This window comes from Lagopus leucura, unplaced genomic scaffold (assembly GCF_019238085.1).
Source record: "Lagopus leucura isolate 7727_CA_CO unplaced genomic scaffold, USGS_WTPT01 Super-Scaffold_100043, whole genome shotgun sequence".
NCBI classification, from domain to species: Eukaryota; Metazoa; Chordata; class Aves; order Galliformes; family Phasianidae; genus Lagopus; species Lagopus leucura.
The window spans coordinates 3,825,069-3,841,569 of record NW_024962290.1 but is presented as its reverse complement, the minus strand read 5'-3'; the positions used below and the strand labels follow the sequence as shown (position 1 = coordinate 3,841,569).

Below are 16,501 nucleotides of genomic sequence, written 5' to 3'. Positions count from 1 at the left end.
GCTTTCAGCTCTGGGAAGGAATCTGTCCTGCTCCCAAGCCTGCTTTGTGCTCCCCACACTTGTCTGTGTATAACCCCCAAGTCCCTCCCCAGGTCTGGGCCCTTACCAAGGCATCAGCTGAGCCACTGCATCCCCCTGAGCTGGCCGAGGGGACACAGCTGCGTCCCTGCATCCTTAAGTCCTTCCAAACACGAGACTGAGCTGCTGCAGGGCTCCAAAAGTGCTTTTCTGCGATGCCGATGGAAAGCTGGATTTGCTGAGCACCAGAGCTCCCCGTGTGACTCCAGGGGAGATGCAAGAGAAGTGATGAGCTTTCCCACATGCTTCATTTTCCTCCAATGATTTGGTTTCCTCGGGTCTGAACCAGACCTTTCCCATGTGCTCACTGGAGCATCGCTTCTCCTCCAGCTCTAGGAAGGGCGATGCTCATCAAAACAGCAGGGACATAGAACTAACGTTGAAAACTTCTGAGCTTAGGGATGAGAACAGTAAGGGGAGATGGGAGATGCCTGCAGTGGAGATAGCAAAAACCTGCAGGCAGGTTGCCTCTGCCTTGGGGCAGTGGGTGGACCACCTCAGGATCTCATCTCCTGGACTCTATGTTCTTTGTGGTCTCTTCTAACTTGGAACATTCCATTCCATTCCATTCCATTCCATTCCATTCCATTCCATTCCATTCCATTCCATTCCTTCCATTCCATTCCATTCCATTCCATTCCATTCCATTCCATTCCATTCTTCTTCTTTCCTCATCCCATCCCATCCACAAGTGCTGTATAACATCTGTGTACCTCCCTGTCTATCTGTCCCTGCTGCATGGTGGGTGCTTGGAGACCCAGTTGTGATGTTTTCTACCGGCACAGCCACAAACAATGCTCCATGGGAAGGAAAAAACAAGGCAGGAGGAAAAGGGCTCTGCAGGGACCATTTCCATCCTCTTGTCCTCCCACACATGAATGCTGCAGGGAGAGATGCAGGCTGGGGCTGCTGAGCTGAGGAGCGCCTTCCACCTTGGTTCCTTCATCTTCCAGCCAGGCCAATGCCACCAGTGTAGCTCCATCACTACAAAGTCCCTCCTGGACATGGCTTTGCTAGGGTGGAAAATTCCTACAAGACGCTGTGGGATGAGGTAGGAATTCATTGTGTTATCACTTCCCAGGGGGGTTCTCCATCACTGTGACCTTGCAAGATCATCCCTGGTCCAGGTCCTGGTGGCGTGGGGAGGCGGCAGGCAATGATGCTGGGCAGGACACGAGGTGCCGTGCCCACAGTGGGTGGTGGCAGAGCTCTGCCTGCTGCCCTGCAGCATCCTCTCTGTCACCTCATTGCTGTATTTACTATTTCTTCCTCTCCCACCCCCTCTTTTGGGACGAGACAGACTTCCCTGTTTCTATGGTAACCCTCCCCCTCTCCTCTCATTTCTTCAAAGAGGTTTTCATCTGCTTCTTTAGAAAGCTGCTATTTTTAGCCTTGGCATCCCCTGCTCCCCCTCCCCACCCTCTGCTCTCAGCACAAGCTTTCCTGAATGAGCAGAACCCACCCAGGCTGTCCCCAAGCTCCCATGACGGCTGCATGGCTGGAGCAGGAGCTGTTCAGAACCGCGGTCCAAATCGCGGCACCTCCCTTCATTTGTGCTTAATTCCTTTGGGGAGTGTGAGGAAATAGAGGGAAAGCTTTTGTTCTGCAGAAAGACCCCAGGAACATCTGCAGTCCCCATCGCTCTGAGCTGAAGCACGAGCAGAAGGAATCCAAGAGTCAATCGAATAACAGGGCCAGGTGGTGTTTAGTAAATGATAACCTTAGCAATCCCATGGGTATGGGCAGTGCTTCTGACAGGAGGAAACCCCATCTCACCATGTGGAAGAGAATCCTTCCAGTTCCCAGCATCTGTTTGAAAGATGAGAACTGACGCGTTAAATCTGAGGTCTCCTTAGGAAGGGGTGGTTTGGGGAGAGGGGAAATTCCCTACGGAAGTCTGCAGCATTCTGGAGAAGTCACAGATGGGAAGGCTGGAGAGGAAGAGCAGGAGGGACCCATGGGTCTGAGTCCTGTCGTGGGTTTGGTGTGAGCACATCACCCCCTGCCCATCAGGGATCTTGTGCTGCTTTTCATGCGAGAGCATGTTTGGGCTGATGTCATCCGTGCCACCTTCTGCATCTCAGCCTTCGAGACATCCTGTTTTTCAAGGTTGCTGAAGTACCAGACCAGTTAACCACACAGCAACCGAAACTGACAGCTGGGAGCACTGCAGCCTTCAGGGGAACCGATGCAGAAAGGAACAAAACGAGGTCAGGGCAGCCAGGGCCACCAAACCGGCCACCAGAGCTCTGAGCATCCCACGTGGGATCTCCTCCTGCTGCTGGCTCTGGCCAGGATCTGGTTTGCTCCCTGAGCAGCCACTGGGAGACAATTAGGAAACAGAGACACTGAAGATGGTGCAAAGGGATTTTGCTCACCAGCTCCGCTCATCCCCCACTGTGCACCAGCAGCCTCGGTGCTGGCAGCAAACCGAGAGAGAGAAAAAAGCCAAAACAGCACAAAAGCAAGAAGCTGAATGCTGCTTTCCCAGGAACCTGCCCAAATGCAGACATCAGAGGCAGGGGCAGAGCTCAGGCCCCCAAGGAGAGCCCTGTGCTGCTCCGTGCACACAGAGAGGCCAGTGGGGTCAGAGCAGATGATTTGTAGAACTCAAGGCTTCAAGTTTCTCTGTCATTGCTAAATTCCCAGTCTGAGCCTACCAGGAGCAGGCATGGGCCACTGCTCTGCTGCCAGCCTCGGCCCTCAGAGTCTTGCACAGGGCTTGGGGATGCATTCTCAGGAATAGGATTTGCAAATCCACCCAGCTCAAGAGCTCGGTCTGCGGTGCAGTAAAACAATACCTCACTTGCAGGGGCCGTTGGGTCATGGGATGCAATAGAACAGCACTTTTGCAATGCAATGTGAGCCACCCCAGCAATGGGTGCCCCTCCAGCAACAGATGCTGTGCCAAACCCAGCCTTCCCCACATTGCCTTGGCTTACATCACCCATCTTAAACTCTGGGTTTCAGCTGCGCCACGGCTCTGCTCACTTTATGGCCCCCAGCTGTGTTCCCCAGAGCAGGAATGTGCAGGTGATTGAAAAGCAAAAGAAACCAGGAAATCCTGCAGGTCTGCACTGCTCTCCAATTGCTCTCAGGCTGCCCAAGTGCAGACCGGTCCCAGCTGCTGCAGATTAAATGCAGCTTGTACAGTCGTCATTTATTTTTCCATTCTCTCTCACTCTTCAATATTTTTTAGACAAGCCATAACCTAAAAAAGCTCTGAGATTATTTGGCCAAGCTTGCTTTTGGGTGAAGCCCAAAGATGTGGTACAAAGCCAAGGGCGAGGTTTTCAAATGAACTTCAAGCCTCGTTTCTCAAGCTCTCCGCCTGCAATGAGGACGAATGGTTCAGTGCCTCCACTTACATTGGCTTTGCCAAAGTATCACTGGTGACATTCCTTCTTGTGACGCTCACAATGAGAATTTCTAGGCTTTGCTCAGAGCGACTTTGGTCTAAAAAGTGAGTGCAGCTCTCCAGGTTGGTGGGGTGGATGGAAATGTGCAAATTTTACCCCATGATTTTGCTGCTCAGTTTTGTTCCTGAGAAATGCATCACATTCCACGTTCTTTCACACTGAAAAATGAGCAGTGAGTTCGTAGAATCATAGGATGGCCTGGGTTGCAAAGGCTCACAACGCTCATCCAGTTCCAACCCCCTGCTGTGTGCAGGTCACCAACCAGCAGCCCAGGCTGCCCAGAGCCACATCCAGCCTGGCCTTGAATGCCTGCAGGGATGGAGCATCCACAGCCTCCTTGGGCAACCTGTGCCAGAGGTATCTCGTACCCCATCCTTGTTACATCCTTGGACCCCCAGCATCCCTCCTCTCCCATCTCACCGCCCACCCCCATCACTGTGGCACCACCAGAGATGTGTTTCAGCCGTTTTATTGAACTTTGCGTATGAAAGAACAGTTTTGAGTCCTAATGAAAAAAACAAACCAAACCAAAACAAAAAAACATTAAAAAAAAATAAGTTTGACATCAGGTAAAAAAAATCCACGCAACCAGAAAATAAAAACCCAGAAACCCACCCGTGTGGAGCTGAATATGCAGCCCACAGCTCAGTGGGTCTCCAGGACAACAGGATGTTTGTTCGAGCATCAGATCAGCACCGATGGAATAAATTGAAACGTGGGCCACGCAGTTCACTGGGCAAACCAAAACGAAAAGGAAAGCAGAGCAACGAGGCTGAGCTTTGCATCTCCAGCCACAAATGGTGTCGTTTCTGCAAAGCCTGGCTGCTCTGGGTTTGGCCTTCGTGCAGAGAAAGCCACTGGGTTGTCAGGGGGGTGTGTTGGGTTTCAGGAGGCAGGATGTCACTGCTGGAATATCTCCGTGTGTGTTGATGCTGAGATAGTCCTAAGGACTCCTCATCACCAGCCAAAGCGCTGCCTGATGACATGGAAAGCAACGTCAACATTATACCCAGCCAGGAAGGAATCATGGAAACGAATTGCATAGTAAATGATGGGGAATGAAGAAATCAAGACCTCCTGTGTGAGAGGTGGGTGCTTGGTCAGGTTCCCCTCTTGCAAAGCTTTGGGACCTCAGGTCCTATAGGAAGAGCCTATTCTCCATGGGAGGAGCTCAGTTTGGCCATGGGAACGCTCCTCCCTCTACAACAACAGTTCTCCTCCATACACACCAGGTCGGGTGCGACTTTCAGACATCACTCTGTTGGCACCCAAACGAATGACTAAATCCCATTTCTCATACACCAGTGGCAGGTGGATGGTAGCAAACACCATTTTGACTAAAACTGCCCCATTTCAGGTACTGGGCCACAACTCCACGCCATTGCTACTTCTCCTCTTAATAGCACAAAGGCTCAGATGTGTCAACAGCTTTTCTAGAGCCAGGAAAGTCATCCTGCTCCCAAACATTCTCTGAAATGGCTCTGCTGCTGGCCTGGCCTCGCTGTCATCAGAGACAAAGATCTGGAAAACAGCAGAGAAGGACAGCAGATCTCAGCCCATTCCTTTGGAAGATGCACTGACGATGTCATGCTTGAAAAGAGAAAGAAATCAACGCAGGGTGATTTCCCCGTGTCAGAGGTGAGCAAAGGCACTGCATTACAGAGCAGTGCAACAGGAGAAGCAAGAGGAGGAGCCATGCAGACTTCCAAGGCTGTACAGAGGAGAAAGACCCTGTTCTTCAATTTTAGAAGAATTCAGTGGTGACAGCAGCACTTAAACACCTTCTGGATAACATCTGTGCCTCTTCCAGCTGTTATCCATGAACGTCACCCCAGTGCCTACAGCACCCTGGGGCTCTGCCCTACAAATCCACCAGGAGGGGGCCTGTGGCAAAGCTCCCTTGCCATCGAGCACACTGACATGGGAAGAGAGAAGGGCTGCAGACAGCAGGAGGAGCTCAGACGTGTTTGGCGTCTCAAGCGCCGCACAAGCGTGGCTTTGAAGGGCTATGAATAAAGATGAGCGGCCTGCAGTCGGATGATTATGGGAATAAATACATGCTATTTTTTGGGGGGCCTTCTCTTGCTGTCAGCCATCATTAAATCTCTCCCTTTTTTTTTTTTTTTTTTTTTTTAAATACATTTTTAATTTCTCTTCCCTTGCCAAATCTGGCTCTGCCTTCAAAACGACATTTCTGCATGGCTGTCCTGCTATGGTGGTTGTCTATAGAACACACAGGGTTATCTTTGGAGTCATGACAATGCAGACAATACACCGGACCAACAATTAAAGACTATCAAACTCTCGCTTATTTGGAGAAAGCACATTAACAATTAGCCAGGTCAGCAATCAAGCAAAAGAAATCCAACAGCATGGAGAACACGTGGGCTGAAGGGCAGTTTTGTTGCCGGAGCTGATACGTACAACACTGAGCACGGGTTGAAATTTGGTGATTTCCAGATTTGGAGATGTCACAGAGTCACGGAATTGAGTTGGAAGGGAGCCTTAAAGGCCATCTGGTCCAACTGCCTGCAGTGGATGGGGACACTCAGGGCGTCCATGGGGAAGGTGAGGTGTGGGGAGCAGAGCTGCTGGCACCCATTGGGGCGTCACTGCTTCAAAGCCCAGCAGGAGGGCTCTGCTCTTCCCATCCCATCCAACCCCAAGCAGAGAGATGCTTTAACACAGAGCTCATTGAAAACGGACGAGGCACAACCACGGTGCGCACACACACAGCTCGTAAAAAAACCTCTGGGTAACACACCAGTGAGAAAGAAAAAATAACTTCTGTACTGATACATTCCATCCCCACTTTTAAGGGCTACTGTTTAATGTTCCAAAAGAAACTAAATTCAACACCTCTGGGACCAGGGCTTCCTGAGAGGAAATCAGCTCTCCTCCTGCCCACAGGGTCCCATCTCATGGGGTGCTGGGCTGTCTGCAGCCCCAACCCCCCCCACAGGCTGCTCTCCCCTATGGGATCACTGCAGATTTGTTCGTTTGATCCCTTTTGCACCCTCAGGACCAGGCTAGGTGCTGCAGGACGGCTGCAAACCCATCGTTTCACAGCTGTTTTGCAGGGCTGGATGTGACGCAGGGCCCTCCCATCCATCACAATGGAAAGAGAGCACCGCTGGGTTATTTGGGGCTCACAGGGATGGAAACGAGCTCAGCCCTCGCCCCCAGACACTGGACAGCTTTTGGCATTCATTCCAGTGCTGGGGAGCTGCAGCTGGACACGGCTCCCATCGCAGGAGGCAGGGAGGGATGCCTTTGGTGCAGCACGTACCTATTTATAAGGAGCACATACAGGAAAGCCAGAAAAAATAGAACAGAGCTTGTTCACTTCCTATGGCCAAAACCAGCCTGTGTCACTGGGAGCACAGAGAGCAACCCACGTGCCCCCATTCTGCTCCCACCCCAAGCAGAACACTTGCACAGCCCACCGGTGGCTCTGCTCAGCATTTCCCTTCCGATTGCTCAACCTTCCAAGAGTTTTTTTGTTCTGCTTTTTTTTTTATAACAAGAAAGAAAAAAAAAAACAAAAAAACAAGACCAAACACAAAATCCCAAACCCTGCAATAACATCCAACCCATTTCCACCACCGTCTTTCTTTGTTTTTGTTTTTCTCTTTCCTGGCTTGGCGCCGTCTCATCACATTGCATAAAGGATCTCCCATCCGTAATGCACTTGTGAGTCGAGGTGAGGAGCAGGTCGGGGCGGGGAGCTCCATCCATCAGTGAGCACCATCTCCTGCAAAGGTGTCTCATCCCCAGGCACGGTCCTGAAGCTCTCACACTGAAGCTTTTCTGCTCTCTGTTGGGCAAAGAAAAAGCAGCGTTGGTGCACAGCCTGGCTTTGAAAAGGAGCAGCACGTTGTTGTGGTTTCAGCGCAGAGCGGGGTGGATGGCACACATTGGTCCCCTCGGACGACTTCAATCCCCGTTCCCCAGAAATGAAAAGCAAAATTTTGCTAATTAAAATCGTTTAACGGACTGAATGCAACGCAGCTGAAAGAGAGCTAAAGCTAGGAAAAGATTCATTAAGCGCATTCTGGCTCTTAACTATTCGCTCACGTTAACGGCAAGTTGCAAATCCAATCCAAAATAATTACCACGAAGTGAGTCTTCCTCATCACATTTTTCTCTTAATCAAGCTGAGCTCCTGAAGACCTGATATGGTATTAAGCAACTGGCTGAGCTGATAGCTGAGAGCAGGGGCTGATTGCTGAGACCCAGCCTGAGATCCAACCTCTGTCCCACCACCTCCATCACTCCCATTTCCTCCAAAAATGAACACCTCCCTCCATCCCACAGCTGGGAAATGGAGCGCTGCTCTGCCCACCCCCAGTGGGGCTCAGCCCTGAGCTGGGGGGACGTGGCACTGAGCGCTGAATGGATCCCAAGCGCTGGCCCCTTGGTGCTGATGTTTGAGAATTAGTAATGCTTCTGATGGAGAGGTTCGTTAACTATATTAAAACCAGCCTGATGAGTGCTAATGAGTGCTGCCAGCAGATCGGGTGATGAGAGCCGGGTGCTTCGTTAGCGGGAAGGATCTGTGTTAACAAACTATGTACTAACGAACCTGGATCCACTTCTCCCAGCCTGGCCATGAAGCCCTACCCTACAATAAGCTAATTTTCCCCACATGAGCCTGTTTTACCCAAATGGCTGAGCCTGGAGCCATCCCATACACCCGGATGGGAACCTCAGCACAGCATGGGCTTAACGGATGCAGAGCAATGGGCAGAAATGCAGACACAGTTCAGGTTTCCCAGCTCTTCTGGGTACCCCAATGCCTCCCCAGGACGTATCCCTGTCCTCGTAGACAGAACCTCCAAACCCTCAATCTAATGATGTCATTATTCCACTGAATTCAGCCAGAACAGTAGTGGGAGTGAGGTCAGAAGCATGCAGGAGATGTTGCTGCTCCGGCTCCTGAAGGGATGCAGATGTATTCCCAGCACACAGGAATGATGAAATCCTCCCCCCCTCCAACAGAAGCAGAGGATGTGAAGCAGAAGCTACAGAAATCAGAGGCTGTTCAGTTGGTGGAGCCAAAGGATTTGAGGCCAAGAGGTGGGAGTTGGCGGAGCGGCTCGAAAGACTGCGTGCACCGCATCTTCCTTGAGCCCTGGACCCGGGGGAAATCTGGGACTGGAAAACAGCTCCTGCTGAGCCAAATCCTTAAGGGATAAACAAAAAGGATGGGTCTGTCCACCTTCCTCTCATCCCAGAAAATACGTTGGAATGGCTGAGATTTTGAATACAGAATGAAAGTGCGGGTTATAATTGATGACAAACAATGCAGCTCTGGGGGAAATTGGTTTTATCACATTAACTTGATGAGCTCTTCTTACTGAGCTCCAGGTATGGCTGACAGAGGTGTGTGCTGTTGTAATGCACTCCTGCAAACAAGCTGCACGGCACCTTGGTTATGAAAACGGAGCAACAAATGCACAGAGATCTCAGGAGAAATGAGGCATGAGGGTGGAAATGCAAGTGCAAAGATGCACATCCCCCATGTCTGCAGCACAGGGAATCCCATTTCATGGACTGCAACCTGCACAGCATCCCCAGCCACACCGCAGTGCTCTCAGCTCCTTTTTTTGCTACCACAGGGGCAAACAGCAAAACACATCCTTTCTGCAGACACAAAAATGCTTTGCAATGCGTGCATTCATCTTTTCCATGCTTCACTGCAGCCTTTGGGTTCTCATAAGAGCAAAACCCAGAGCAAAGGCGCTGCTGCAGGAGCCCCACTGCACCCCAGCCACCACTGATCAAACCATGACACAACCCAAAAGGATTTTCCATATCTGCTATGCAAGAGGCGAGCAAACAGCTGGTGCTGGTCAGCATCAACACAACTCCGAGTGCACTTTGCTGCCTGGAGAGCAAGAGCAGAGATAGCCAGTGGCTGATGCAGTCATGCACATCCGCACCAAGTCTTCCCACACACTACGTGTAAGGATGCTAAAAATGAAGTGCAACAAATGTGGAAGAGCAACAGACGTGACGGAGCTTCAGAAAAGCATCCGAATTACGAGTGGTGAGGAAATGAATCACTGCAGAACCAACACAGCACCGCTGATCCGGGGGGCTTGGTGTACAGAGATGGTTCCCTCTGCGCAGAGGTGAAGAGCAGCCAGAGGGAAGTATTTGAGCAGAGTGACAAGCTGAATGAGATAGGAGACAGGTTTTAATTTACTGGAGCATGTCCTGCTTCATAAGAAGGAGAAAAGTGATGGTGCCCTGTGGGCACATCCGTGTGTGAAGGTTTCCCCTGTCCTCCTGCAGAGCATCCTCAGCGCTCTGCCAGTAATGAGACACGGATGGGCCCCTGAAATATGGGGATCTCAAGAAGCAGCTCCTCGTTCACAGAGGAAAGGCAAGCAGGGGCTCGTGGGGGATTTTCTCAGAGCATTTTTGGCTATTTTGAATAGCCAAAAATTCTCCAGCTGAAAGGGCAGCGTGGGACCCCGCTCCCATCCCTCTTCCGCACGGAGAACGGTTCTCATGAGCAAAAAATGCTGTTTGCTCTCTGCTGCTGACAAACAGCAGGAGCACAGCAGCCCTGACGCCTTCCAGCACAGAGCAGCAAACACGCGTCCCGTCAGGAGGGATGAATATCGCACTGACGGAGGCACCATTACTCATTTTCCTGCTCAGAAGGCCAAGTTTGGGAGAAAAAGCTCTCGGCTGTGCCTGGGGCTCTGTCCTACGAGCTGCAGAGCCCTCACTGGGGCTGCTCTGCTGGGCTCCCCCCAGGAGCAAACGCTCCCCATGCAATGCAAGGGCAGGGCAGTTCCATGCCGTACCCTAAGAAAATCCTCCATCAGTGCCCACCCAAATGCTGTTGACCCCCCACTACCACAGGAGGGATTCCCAGCACAGTGAGACGCACAGATGTCCCCAGATCCACAACACCCAAATGTTCCCAGCTGCACATCGCTGCCCAAAGCCATGAACTGGGGGAAGACCCAGAGCAGAGAAAGGTGAGGATGGGCAGCACCAGCTCCGTGGCAGTGAAGGAACGCACAGGATTCGCTCTCCCCATGGCATCCCACGATGTCCTCAAAACACCCATTTCCCTGCACCCGTTGCCCACACTCATGTCTTTGGCACAGGGGTGCCATTGCTGAGCTTTCCTTCCCCTACGCAAAGTGCATGAGACTGAAAGGCAGAGAGCTGCCAGGTGCGATCCTACACCCTATTGCTTGCACCCTATTGCTTTGCACCACAGGTTTGCAGCCTGTTAAAGCATTCAGATATGGAGAAAGGCACTGCCTTGCGTCGGGCTGCGCTGGGCTTGCACATAGATATGCATATTTTAAAAGCTTGGCAGGAAGAGGGCTCCAAACTACACAATTGAACAGATTTCATGCAGAATGCCCTCCACACACACAAACCACCACCAGCACCCCACGCTCTGCTCTTCCCCTTGGCAATGGGTGAGGGCTCCTTCCCTTCTGCTGGGGAAGCCGCTGATCTGCCCTTTGTCCCCACTAAACTGTTCCTAAATTGGGGATGAAAAACAACCAGCAGCTTCCTTTGTCCCTTTGTCAAGGGACAGAACGGCAACAATTGCCCAAAGAAATCCGACCCTGCAGGAGGAAAGGGACACCCCAGCCCTGCTCTGTGACCCCGGAGTGGGACAGATCCCATCCACCTGAAGGGCATCTGCTGTGCTGGGAAGCAGTGAACCTTATTGGAGGATTCCAGGCCACAAAAGTGTAAATAAGCAGGAGAAAAAAGTGAGAAAAGCATCAAGCAGAAAGGCCAGGATGGGAGGGGGGGGGGGTTCCTATACCAAAGCTGATGCACCCATAGGGAGGCAGAGACCCTATGGTCCCCTAAACGCCACCAGCAGCCCAGGGTAACACCTGTTTTGAAGCAAGCTTCACAGCCCAGTGTGCTCTGCTGTGCCTGGAGCAACGGTTGCAGCAGCACTAACACACAGCGGATGCACGCAGAGAGGCAGCAAGGGCGCATGAAATGGATGCACGCTGCAAGGCAGCAAAGGAACACACGCGGATGGAAGCTGCAAGGCAGCACAGGGCTCTCCATCCCCACAGGCTGCCACGGAGCAGTCTGGCAGCACTTTGCAGCTCCTGGCAGGACGCACTCGGTGGAGCTGTCAGACCGCGCGCACCGAATGGCACCCAGCAAGACTGACAGCACGGAGGGAAGGAGCAGACAGAAATGGGGCAGAGCACAGCAGGGATATCCCCGTTTTGCTGCTTGCTGCTCCCTCTCCCATTTCTGTGCGTGCTTTCAGCGCTTTGACGTTTTTCAGCAGTGCCATTCAAGTGCTTGAAAAACTACGGCGGATGATCCGGCTTCCTTAGCGCCTCTGTGATAAACCTCTTTTTGCTGACAGTAAAATGTGTTTGAAGCTGTTCTGCCCTCACTGAATGAGGCAGGGAGCAGCCAGGAAAGCAAACTAACGACCGGTGAGGTTTCTGCTTATTTAAGTGGCACGGAAACTGAGAACTGCGTGTTGCTGTTTCCAGGCACACATGCGGTTTCCGTGCCGGTGCCATCCGTGCAACTGCCACAGCAAAAATATCACAATGAAACTCAGCGAGGAGGGGGGAGAGCTCCCACTGCCCTGAGCTCCAACCTCCTTTTAGGACGGGGCACGCAGAAAAGCTTTGATAGCCATCAGAAGGGAAAGCTCGCAGCTGGCTGTGACAGCTCAGCCTGCTGGCAAAGGTGCCTGGGGGTTCCCTGCTGCCCTGTGCCCTGGGATGCTGTCAGGGTGAGGGCTGTCAGCTCTGTGTGGCTGCAGAGCATCGCCCTCGCCGTGGTCACAGCAGATCCTCTGCTGGGGAAACTGCTGCAGCTCCAATAAAGCCATCAGATGCCATTAGTGAAGAAGCTGCTCGGATGTTTCCCGTTGGTGCTGAGGGTTTTACTCACTGGTTGGGGTGCTGGGGCTGAGGGGCAGTGTGAGGTGGTGCAAACCATCCCAAATGCTCTTAAAGTCTGGAGGAACTCCCAGCAAAATTTCCAGTTTCAACAAGGTGAAAATCCTCCCTTCCATCCCCTCAGGAAACTCATGGCTCAGCCAGGTTGGGCTCCAGGTGTCTTTTGTCTTTGCTGGCGTTCCTGTGCACTCTCCACCTGATAAACCTCTTTGTTCTTACCCCAAAACCAATTGGGACAGAGCAGGGCCCCACCAGCCCCACCTGCAACCAACCCAGAGCACCAAAACACTGCCACAACTCTTCTCTTTTTGCACAGTTTTGGACAGATCCCTGCACAGAGCAGCACAGCTTTCCCCCAGCATTGCTCACCCAGAGCTCAGTGTTCAACACCAGAAAGCAAAGTGAGAAGCACACAGAACTGGAGGAACCTTAGGATGCTGCCATCCCATTACACCCAAAGTGCACGAAGACACACGAGGGCAGCAGGGGAAGCTGGAAACCAACACCACGCAGAAGGAAACACGAGGTTTGTTCCGAAAAGCAATGATGCAAACAAAAACCTCTCCCCCCTTGCAAAGCTCACCTGATCCCATCAGATGTCCTGCAGCCCCTGATGTGCATGGAAGGATGAAGGAGGCACATTTTCCCTGGCGGCTTTGGGCTTACATTGCAATCTTGCTCTTTCTAGCTCTGCATTTGTCCCCCTGGTTTCCGAAGGCTGCCGAGCTTTCCCTGCTGAGCTTTCATTTCTGCCCTTGGAGGACAATTTGGGGTTTTGCTCCAGGGTGAGGTGAGCGCGGTCCTTTCTCCACTCGTGTCTGCAGGCTCCCAAATCTCATTGCCAAGGTTTGAACTCCTTTGAGAGGGAGAGGAGGACCTGGGGAGTGCTTATTGCCTACGAGCGGGTGTTGGGGTGCAGGGATGGGCTGTAGGATGGGGTGCGGATGGGGGTGCAGGATGGGATCCCAGTGCAGTGCAGAGCCATGGGATGGTGGGGCTGGAACCATCTGGAAGGGCTTTGGAGGGAAGGGTGAGGGCCGAGGGGGGGGGATGGGAGAAGGGATGCCATGACAACCTTTTGGGGTTTCCCAGGAAACCAGGGTCGCCATAGCAACTGCATCACTCCGGTCCGAATTAGTGACTTCCGCTGGAAGGCGTGCTCACCACTTTAATCTCCTCGCCATAAGCAGCTGCATCTCTCCCAGACGCGGTGCAAAAGGTGGAAACATCCCTTTGTTTGCAGCTCGGCAGCTCAGCCCTCGTGCATCCACCCCATCCCGCTCCTCCCGCCGCAGCACACGGACCCACGGATCGTGAGCTGGGTGAAATCACGCCCAGAGCTCCAGGGGAAGGGAATTAAGGGTAGAAAATAAGGGGGTCGGTTTTTAGTCTGAACCGATTGCGTTCGGTTTGTGATCGGATGAGAATGTCATAAACGATCTATCGGGGGAAAAAAGGGGATCCGCGGCGCGTCCCTAAGGGCGCACCGCCTCCCAGCATTAAGCACCGTTTAACAACCTGCTAACGGAGACCGTGCGAAATTAAAGGCTTGTTTCCTCCCAGCCCCCTTCCAGAGCTCGGCAACACGTTTTCCTCGTCTCCCCACCCAATCCGGGGCCGCTAATCCAACAAGTGAGCTTATGTGATGGAAGGGAAATGGGCTCCGCACCGCCTGCGGGGAAGGGGGAGCAAACCAGGAGCAAAGCGAGACGTCCCCAAAAGCCAGGAAACAAAGGCAGCCCTGCAACACGTTGCAGAACAGACACCCGCTCCAGCGGTGCCATTTGTCTTCATTCTCCTTCTCCGGACCCATCGGCCGTCCTCTTTTCTTTGGAGAATTTTAAATCCTTTTCGGATCTTTAGAAAGGAAAAAAAAACGGCAACAAAAATCCTACAAAAATAAACGTATAAAACCAAGGGCGCACACAGACGGACGATGGTGCATGTTCCACACAACACCAAGTACACACGGTCACTTTTGCATCGTTATTGTTATTCATTATTATTATTATTATTATTTTTACCACATCCTCGGGTTTTGCTGCCGCTCTGTGTTTATTAAACATCCGTAAAGATCTTTTTGATGTTCACACAGTTGGGATTGTTTGTGGTTGTGCAGTTGCCTGTCTTAAAGGCGGCCTGTTTGAATGCACTGTGGTTGATTCCCCCCTCCTCTATCACCATGTACTCGGATTTGCTGAGGGTGGAATTGCTGCGTGCCTTCCTCATCTCTTCGGTAGATGAGAGGTGCTGGCAGCTTCCAACGTGCATGTACTGGGCTTGCTCCTCACCTTCTGTTTCCCGGTGGTAGAAATAGTTGAAATTGGAGACTATGACAGGCACGGGCAGGGCGATGGTCAGCACCCCCGCGATGGCACACAGAGAGCCCACGATCTTGCCCCCGATGGTGATGGGGTGCATGTCCCCATAGCCAACAGTCGTCATGGTCACCACGGCCCACCAGAAGGCGTCAGGGATGCTGCTGAAACCTGAACTGGGGTCATCGGCCTCGGCGAAGTAGACGGCGCTGGAGAAGAGGATGACGCCGATGAAGAGGAAGAAGATGAGCAAGCCCAGCTCCCGCATGCTGGCCTTGAGGGTCTGCCCCAGGATCTGCAGCCCCTTGGAGTGCCGGGACAGCTTGAAGATCCGGAAGACCCGCACCAAGCGGATGACTCGGAGGATGGCCAAGGACATGGCTTGCTGGCCATTGCCTTGCCTCTCTGCCAGCTCGGTGCCCAGTGTGATGAAGTAAGGAATGATGGCCACAATGTCAATGATGTTCATGATGTTCTTGGAGAAGGTGGCCTTGCTGGGGCAGGCAAAGAAGCGCACCAGCAGCTCAAAGGAGAACCAGATGATGCACAAAGTCTCCACCACAAAGAAAGGGTCGGTGAAGGACGACACCATGGAAACGGCCGAGGATGAGGAATTGGTGAAGACATCGGGTGGGAGAGGGCCACCACCCGTCCCAAATGTCCCCCCGGTTCCCTCGTAGTCGTGGTCATCCCTGAACTCAGGCAGGGTCTCCAGGCAGAAGATGACAATAGAGATGAGGATGACCAGGACGGAGACGATGGCGATGCCTCGGGCCGGCCCGGAGCTCTCAGGGTACTCAAAGAGCAGCCAGACCTGGCGCTGGAACTCCTTCTCGGGGAGCGGCCGCTGCTCCTCCCGAATGAAACCCTCGTCCTCCCGGAACTTCTCCATGGCCTCCTCCCCCAGCTGGTAGAAACGAATCTCCTCGGAGAAGATATCAATGGGGACGTTGACGGGTCGTCGGATGCGCCCGCCCGACTGGTAGTAATAGAGGATGGCGTCGAAGCTGGGCCGGTTCCGGTCGAAGAAATACTCGTTGCGCAGGGGGTCGAAGTAACGCATCCTTTTACGGGGGTCCCCCAGCAGCGTCTCGGGGAACTGTGCCAACGTTTTCAGCTGAGTCTCGAAGCGCAGCCCCGAGATGTTGATCACCACCCGCTCGCAGCACTCGTGCTCTCCGCTGACCTCCGCGGGATGCCCTGCGGGGCCGGCGGCGGGCGGCGCGGGGTGCTCGTAGCGTTCCCCTCCCAGCAACGGGTGCGGATGCTGCGGTTCCTCCGGCAAAGGGTCCCCGGCGCCCCCCACCACCGTCATGCTGCCTTCCTCCGCCTCCTCGCCCTCTTCTTCCTCGTGGCCGGGGGGCGGCTGCGGGGCGCCGGGGGGAGGCTGTTCGGTGTAGCCCAGGTTGTGGTGGCTGCTGTTGGGGGGCCGGCCGGCGGAGGAGGCGGCCGGAGAGTGCAGCAAGCTCCGGCGCTCGTCCATAAAGGTGTGGGGAGGAAGGGGGAAAGGGCGAGAGGAACGGCGAGGCGGCGGTCGGAGCCTCTTCTTCCTCTTCTTCCTCCTCCTCGGGGCGGAGAGGGAGAAGCAGCCGCCCCGCTCTCGGCTGCCGCGGCTCTGAGCGGCGCCGGGCTGCGCTCAAAAAGTCCGCCCCCAGCGCTGGCACCGCCTCGCCCCGCCGCTCCCCGAACCCCCCCGGCACCGCCCGGTTCGGGGACCCCCGGAGCCCCGCGGAGCGGCTCGCACCGTGCCCGG

General features: G+C 53.5%; 1 protein-coding gene across 1 annotated transcript; it reads right to left on the bottom strand.

The window, feature by feature from the left end:
• Positions 1-14,402: 14,402 nt before the first annotated feature.
• LOC122186979 (potassium voltage-gated channel subfamily A member 3-like) lies at positions 14,403-16,349 on the bottom strand. Its single transcript, XM_042884065.1, has one exon. The coding sequence runs from the start codon at positions 16,229-16,231 to the stop codon at positions 14,489-14,491; it is 1,743 nt and encodes a 580-aa protein (XP_042739999.1). The 5' UTR covers positions 16,232-16,349; the 3' UTR covers positions 14,403-14,488.
• Positions 16,350-16,501: the final 152 nt, after the last annotated feature.

Coding starts and splice junctions, on each gene's coding strand:
- LOC122186979 (XM_042884065.1), bottom strand. CDS start 16,231: ATGGACGAGCGCCGGAGCTTGCTGCACTCTCCGGCCGCCTCCTCCGCC.